General features: G+C 29.7%; 1 protein-coding gene across 1 annotated transcript; it reads right to left on the bottom strand.

Annotated features, from left to right (window-relative positions):
- Window positions 1-406: 406 nt before the first annotated feature.
- Window positions 407-2931, bottom strand: LOAG_10372 (hypothetical protein; the record flags this gene model as incomplete). Its single annotated transcript, XM_003145896.1, has 5 exons — window positions 407-524; window positions 1104-1141; window positions 1423-1576; window positions 2471-2493; window positions 2869-2931. The coding sequence occupies 5 exons, from the start codon at window positions 2929-2931 to the stop codon at window positions 407-409; spliced, it is 396 nt and encodes a 131-aa protein (XP_003145944.1).
- Window positions 2932-8644: the final 5713 nt, after the last annotated feature.

Here is an 8644-nt window from a genome sequence, read left to right as displayed (position 1 = left end):
AGAGAGAGAGAGAGAGAGAGAGAGAGAGAGAGGGGGAGGTTTGAGATAAAATATAAACGTAATTGAAACGTAATTGTATAAAGGTAATTGTTTCTCGAATCTGATTCGATTCTTTTTTTAGCATAATTTTGAAGTGACTACAACAAAACTCGGAATTTTTTTTTCTAAAAGAGCTCTTCAATCGATTGACAAATTTCAAAAAGCTTTTCTTTTTTTAAAAAAAAATTATTCTTATGGATTTGTTTTTCAATTCATTTTTGGCATCATAAACAGTTACAGTTCCATTAGCGCCAAACCGACAGAAAGCTTCCATTAATCCACTTCAGTGCTCAGCGGTATTTGTACAATGGGGTACATTATGAATTGCGCACTTGGAGATGAAGAGTACTTCTAGGAGTAAGTGCAATCAACATTTTATAAGTGGATGATGTCCTTGCGTCATTCCATATTTTTCAGTATTCCGGATCCGGGATACATACTGCCAATATTTCATGTTGACAAAAATATATGCACTTGTGAAGTTGCTGGAAATTTCGTATTTTAAAATTATGCAATTTGCAAAAAAGTTGCTTAATACGATTGAATTTTCAGAAATATTCGATGATTGATAAATAGAATTACTCTGAAAGAAAAATACACTTTTAGTTTAAATGTAACTTTGAATCAGAGAACGTTTTTCTTTTTTTTTTTTAATTAAAATACAAATGTCACAGAAAGAATCCTTCCTTCCTTCCTTTAATATGAATGAAAAATTGAATTTTCATAATTCATTTTTAAAATTTCTTACAACCTGACATTAATAATTGTATTAAAAGGAATGAATAATATTGAATTTAATATTTTGAATACCTTTTTCTCTGCTACGAAAGATCATTAAATTGTCGTTTCTGTTGTTTAAAACATTGTCGCCTGATAAGCAGTATTTTCAACAAATTTTAAGAAATCATTCTCTGGAAGTTACAGACTGACTGTCGATCGATTATCCAAATTTCTAATATTGTCGTATCACATGACAATAGCGCCATATTTTCAAAATGAAAAGAATGAAAGAAAAAAAATGACAGACTAAAAAATTTAACAAGAAATTTGTGTTAAGAAATTACAACGGTTGTAATTCTGGGAAAATGTGATTTTTAATATACTAAAAATAAATTCTAATTGAAATAAGACTGAATTGAATGTTTTAATTATAGCCCTTCTAATTAGGGATTTAATTATGCATGAAAACGTACTCGCTCGCAAGTGTTGTAAAGTAAAGCTATCAGTTAGTATTAAATTATCATAATTAAAAAAAAAAAAAAAAAAAAACAAGATAATGGTCATTGAGTGGACGACAGTTGCGCCATGTGATTCAGATTGAACATTTCAAAGCTTTGCAAGCTGTAATATTTGTCAGATAAATCACTGAAAAAAAAAAAAAACCGCCTGTAAGAAATAATAGCAAACGAATGGGAAAAAGGAAAGGTGTCGAAAAAGATGGGCTATACCTGGATGACAACACCTTGTCCCTTGCGATCCAATGTAAATTGCTACAGCAGTAGGGGGTCTGCCAACACTTCCTCTGAACAATAAATACCTGAAGAAATAATTGAAGATGAAAAATGTACGTTAGAGTTTATTAACGCTCCATCGAAAATGTACACTGGAGTTTATTAGCGATTTATTTCATTCTTGCCATATCTAAGAAAAATTCGGCAAATTTTGAATTTTAAAATGGAATTGGACAATTTAAAGAAAATGATAAACTTTAAATTTAGAAAATGATGATTTGCGACTTTTCCTTAAACATTCAAAAGTTAGATTTTTTTAACAAAAATTAAATTACAAGTTGGCTAGCTGTTTTCATTAAATGAAATGACCGATTTGCGAAAATTTATTTACGAAAATTCGTTTATTCAAATTTTTTTTTTTTATTGGGAGGGGCAAAACGAAATATACGTAAACACCGAAGCAATCACGGAAGTCGCCTTCCTAACTACACATTTTTTGCTTCTTTTTTTGAGGAACTAGAGAAGCAAAATTATTGCTATCAGTGAAATTGAAGAAATGATCTTTAGATTTGCATAATTAATTAGTTGAACAAACTTGCATAACTAATTAGTTGATTTGCCTCAACAATATCATCAAGTAGGGAAAGAATGAAATGACTTCTTTTTTGTTCAATTTCGAATAAAATTTTGATATTAAAAATTTGAATAATCGGTAAAATCGTCATTTTATCCAAGGAAGAAGAAAAAAAGCAAATGATGGTTTCATTTCCATGAGAAGTTTGCTTTACAGTATCCGGATTTGTCTAAATCAGGATTATTGTCGGCTCTTACAATTGTTAATCCTACCGAACTTTCCTTGCTAAAAAACTACTATCGATTGATACAATTCCTTCTTATTGTTTTTCCTTTTTTTTTACCAATCATTTTGGATACATTTAAAATTAAATCATTAAAACATAACTTCTACAAGGTATTATTACAGCAAATTTTCCTTCTTCTGCATCTGTAATAATGAAATTTTCAATTTTAACTTAAAACGATTTGAAAAAAATCAAATAATCAAAAGCATTCTGTTATAGAAACAAAGAAAGTGAACTGAATACAACTTCAATTATTATAATAAAATAAGCGAACTAAAAGTAGAAGATTTAAATCCTCCCGAAAATTCTAATTTTATAGATTAAGATGATAATATTAATCTTAGTGGTTACCATTCCCAATCACACATCAAAACGTGTTTTAAGTCAATTCCGTTAGTAACTTTACGGAAAATAACTCATTCATCTATCACTGAGAACAATAACTGTTGAAAAAAGATTGGCAAAAATGACAGAATTGTAAAATTTGCGAGAAAATAATATTTGATAGGGTATAATACCATTGACATGTTAATAGGCGTAGAAAGGACGAATGAGTATCGGTAATCTGATTGTGAGACCATTCAATCACTGATTTATTACTGACTTGATGAAAGTTACTGTAAAACCGGATCAGACACTTTCCCCCTTCCAACATTTTAGTTCCTTCCACACCCATCGACCTAAGGCCTACAGGCATTTTCATACACAATCACAACACTTCACTTCATTTCACTCCTAGTTTACAGCTTTTTTAATTACCCATTTATGTACCCCTTGCTTGGCAAATATTTATTGATTTAAGTCACGGAATTTTGTGATTACTAAAAATACTGTGGACATCAAATTTAAACTATTCACATTTCGAAACCTTAGAAACTCTGTAAATCGTTTTTATTGACAAATACCGAACAAAACTAATTAAATTTTCTTTTGTTGACGATTGAAATTAAATTATACTGATATGTATTTTGCTATGTTTATCTGAAAAAATCTTTGCTTATTTGGTAACGGTAAACATTTGGAGATAGTTTATGATTGAAGGAAACCAGTCAGGAAATTACTAGAGCATCTTTTCTTTTTTTGATTAAAACATACCTGAATTGCTTCTTTTTTTTCTGTTCTTTTTTCTTTTTTGAAATCAGTAATGCTATTTGTAAGAATTATTCAATTTTCCAAAGGATTGCATCCTTTTTTTCATTTTCAAATTTCAAGTTTCCTATGAAAATTCACACTTATCGCCGTCCGAATCATTTTCTCTTTCTTCCTGCATTTTCTTCCATTTTTCGACATTCTTCTTACTTTTTTTTTTTTCAGATTATTTCAACTTCATTTTCTTCTCTGTTAATATCAAATAAATAAAACATTTAGTTCCAACAAATAAGAATAATTTCTATTAGGGAGTAATTTTTACCACAGGCCTGCTTAGGACTGACTTCTACTACAGGGTTCATTAAGACTACCACTACGGGCCTGTTTAGGATTGGCTTTTACTGCATATAATCAAAGGTTTTATACTTTGTTAAGTGTCATTCACATACTGTAACTTACAGAAGCAACAGTGCAACATTTCAAATTTTGGTTAATTAAAAAAATGTATTATTAGTGTAAATATTATACATTCCTAACTGTTAAGATACGAAAAGAGACACTTATTGAAGTGATTATTGAAAATGGATAATAAAAAACTTATAGTAGATAAGCTTAGTTCAAAATTGTCCCTTGAGTCCAGATAGTGGAAGATAAAAGTGACGACAAATTAGTTGTTGTAGTTACTGAAAATGGAAGTAAGGTAATAAAAATTGGTGTAAATGAATGTTTCGAGATTTATAAAATGAAATGTTATACAAATGCCAACGAGAAGATTTTGATGAAACAAATCTTATCAATAATTTCTTCCAATTTATTTACTCATTGTCATTTATTTGTTTATTTTGAATAAATAAGCTTGAAAAATGAAACAAATAGTGGAAGACAAAATGTAAGCAATAAATGAAAATTAAAAATAAAGTTAAATGAGCGATCATGGATTATTGTAAGATCTGATTTGCATTTTTATTATCAACAAATGAAACATCCAACAAGCTATGAAGCAAATTTTATAATTTTTCGAATTATACGAAACTAATTTTTATTGAATTTAACAAATTTTTAACTGTAAAATTTGTCAATGTTTGTTCGATTATTTCTAACAATTTTTTTCTTTTTTTTAAGCTAAATTAAATGGTTTACATAAAATATTTACAAGGTAGAAATGTGAAAAATACGATAAAAATACATCTTTCACATAATATGTAATCTATAAATTTTAGTAATTTCATTAAATTTGATAATGTTGTTTGCTTATCATTAATATCAAGTAGACTGGGTCATTGACAATTCAATAAACAAATTAGTTAAACGGAATGATTTGATGATGGCTGGTATGTTAAGCATTTTGATTAATTAATGCAAGACCATATCTAGATTAAAACGATGCCAGCACAGGTGTAAGAATGATTAATCATTTTGAATAATAAATAACGAAATATCTATTTGAAGTAATTTGAAGCAAAGTATTACTGAGTTCTGAAAGTTTCATTGTCACCTATCTGAAGAAGTTAACATCTAAGTTGAACAAAAGCCACACTTCCACATAACCCATCCTTCCTCTTCCGCTTCTTAATTAGTTTGATCTATTGGTAGCTTTGCTTATAGATTGAATAAAGATGAACAAATGTTCCGAAGTGAAGTGAGACATAGTTGGATATGCTCATCATTCCCGAAAAGCAATATATGCAAATTTCCTCATCTCATAAGTTGCTTGTTGAAAAATGGCCAAGAGAAGTAAAATGAAGTGGGAGCAGCTTTCGGAGCCTACAATTAATGATTTATTGATTCAGTTTATAAGTGGGGATGTATGCGCAATTGATTTACATCCAAATATCAATGTAGAAAGATTGAGGGAAGAAGTTTGTTTGCATGCAGTCTCGATAAAGTTCAATTTTAAGCAACTAATTTATAATTAGCATGCCATGCAAGACGTGCAACACAGGCTAATTACAATATTCTATCCAAATAATTTTTGATGTAAGAATGTTAACTGAAGTGAAACTGTTCATACCGTTTGCATGAACGATGATTCCATGTGATTACATGTAACCTGAGTTCTGGAATTTCTCAGAACCAGGTTGGACTATTACCAATACAATTGAATCCATGAGGTTTGATTTAACCAACAATAAATGATTCGGGGAAATTTTGTGGGAAATATTCGAGAATCTTTCTTTCTTATTTGCGGAAGCGGTAAGAGTTTTACTTTCAGATTAGGTGAGAAATCATTTCGTACTTCTTATTATCCAGAAAACCTGTTTCTTCCTTCATTTCCGGTTGCAATCCATAAAACAATCTTAACAATTATGCATTCAAACAGGAAATTGAACAAGCAGAATACAAGCACTAATAATTAGATTAATCAATGCTTCTTTTAATCACTGCATTATCTAAACATTTCAAGTCGTCCTCACTGTAGAATTAACTTTAGCTTTTAAGTATTGCACAGAAAAGCGCAAAATTAACTTAATTAAATATGTAGAGCTCAGTTGACGAGATCACAAAGAGGAACTTGAATTTCGTTTTCATCCGAAATGTCGATTGAATTTAAATAGCCGTGAAGTTTCAGTTATTTTCCGATAGTCAATTTGTTAAACACTCGAAATGTAAATTCTTATTGCTCGACCAATTTGGTGACAAATGGAATCTTTCAGTATAAAATATGTTGTAGACATATTGCGATGTGTGGAACTGCACGACACTGTTAAAACTTTTACCTGAAATTGAGAGCATTTATCGAATTCATACTACCGATCAATTTATAGAACTGTTCCAAGTTTCGAAATAATTCTGTTAATCAACCGATGATGTAAATTCGGCAAATGGATCAAACAATCCGTAAACAAAATCCTACAAGTAATCGATAATCTGATTGATAGGTGGAGATTGCCAATTCTTACAGAAATTTCTCAAAGATTTTGTTGATTCATTCATGACAAATAATCGAGATCTCTAATAAGGTAATTTTCATTGCCATAAAGCTTGTTGAAATTTATTTAAGAAAATAGCCAAAAATTGAAATCGTTGCAAATGATACTTAAATTTTCACCAAACTATTCATATACTTTATTATTCAGTGATCATTACTTTGATAAAGAATCGATATTGGATCGATAGAATTTGACTGAAGTTTATTTGATAATTCTTCCATCCAACGGTGACACTGGATGCTTGTCTAAATGATTCACGGAAAGCGAAATATTTTAATTGCTATAGTAGATTGCTCAATGAAATTTCACTAAAATTAGATTCAATTAAGCAACTTACTGTAAATTTTGTGGGAAACCGAGGGCAATCTTTATGAATTGTAAAGTCTTCGGACCTTAAAATTGTCATTATCATGAATATTCCATATGAAAATGAATCTACAAGCCTCTTGTTGTTTGGCGGGAAAGTGAAATGACACAAATTTCAACGTATATGACAAACCGGAAGTTTATCGTTTATCTTCAAGGAAAAAGCAAACTTACTACCCTACGAACTATAAATCGTACTTCAAATATTCAACATTTTATAATCGTACTTTGATAATCTTAAATTTTTGAAAACATGAAAATTTGTCAAATTATCACACAGCTTAACCTTCGAAAATATCTCACGAAAGAAGTGAAATCACTCCACCACATATCACAAGACAGTTTTATTCATCAAAGATTGTGATAATCTCATTAAAATCTAATTAATTAACGTGAGTTTATTTCCACACTAAAACATTGTAATCGATTTTTGTTTGGTAACTTTTACCCTACCAAACTGTCCTTTTCCAATAATTATCTATACGTGATGCTACTTACAATTATATTGTCTTGTACAAGAACAAAGATCGATCATACAATCCGGAGATTATATATTGTTATTGTTTCAAATGAGCAAAGTAACTGGGAGAATTCGCGAGCTTTTTTAGGAGCCTAACCATAATTTAGACAGATAATCACATTTTTTTTCGGCTGGATCCGGAATGGCCCTTATTCCGCAAGCCTTTATATTCAAATGTATTTGGCGTCAGCGTTAATTTCACTTACAGCAAATCCTTTTGAGAATCTCTTCTTCAGAACATTTTCATGAATTATGAAAATTCTGGAAACATTCTTTTGAAAATTATGATAAATTTGGCAGTTCAATAGGAGGAACGCCTCGAAATTTAACAGAGGAAAGTTTTGTAACTTTCACTCGAAATCATCTTTTCCACTTTTATTAAGTAAAAGTTTCAGGATGTCATCTACATTTCAGATTTTACTACTATCTTCATTTCATCATGTTACTTCCTTTGAATTATTTTCCTTACTATTATAAGTTACTTGTGTTTCTGATGATGAAGCCAACATCTTTTGGCCAATGAATTGCTACTTTTAATATTAGTAAACGATACCCTTGTTGAATTATCGTTTTATTTTCAAACATTTTTACGGAATAATAGGAAATGAAAAAAATGAAGTGAAAAGTTGAATTCAGAATGAGAAATTGAATTTTTTCCATCAAAATTATGCAAAGGAATTTAATTACAATGGAGTTTACCATTGAAATAAAATTGGAAGCTTTCAGCTGGAAATATTCGGATTTCCTTTTTGATTAAAATTTGAAATTTCCATTTTTAATTTAAAATTCCATATTTTAGGTTAACTTTCAATTTTTTAGTTCTTGATATTGTTTAACAACATAATGTGGTTTCTTCTAAAATAGTTTTCAATAACTCCTACTCTAAGTCTACCGACGATTATTTGACAAAACAACTGTTTTGAAGTTTTTAGTAAGCGCATTCTTTTGATCTTACCAATTGATCTTTCCTCTGTTTCAGGTGTTCGACACGTCGTTGTTCGATAATATATTCGTGGTTTACAGGATATAAAAAAAAAAACGAATATGAAATGAGACTAAACACTTTAAATCACTCCTCCATTATACGGTGTTAATATTCTTGATTTTAATTCAAGTGAACAATACGTATCTCAGCGGGAACGTGAAATTTTGAGTGCACCAGCTAATAATGAAACATTTGAGTAGTGATTGAAGATCTCAGTACATATCATTCTTGTTATTGCAGTTGCTTTAGCGGAAAATACATTAAAAGTAACCCATCCATTCTCATCATATTTAATTAGGAAATTAACTCGGTTGAATTTTTCCAGTAATTTGATTCCTTCTCAGAACTTTTGAAAAGAAATTTTAAATTTGCGCTGTTTTACTTATTTTGAGAGCTAAAGATAT

This window comes from Loa loa (genome assembly GCF_000183805.2).
Source record: "Loa loa unplaced genomic scaffold supercont3.19, whole genome shotgun sequence".
Classification (NCBI taxonomy): domain Eukaryota; kingdom Metazoa; phylum Nematoda; class Chromadorea; order Rhabditida; family Onchocercidae; genus Loa; species Loa loa.
Note: the sequence above shows the minus strand (reverse complement) of the source record. Positions and strands in the feature narration are given on the sequence as shown.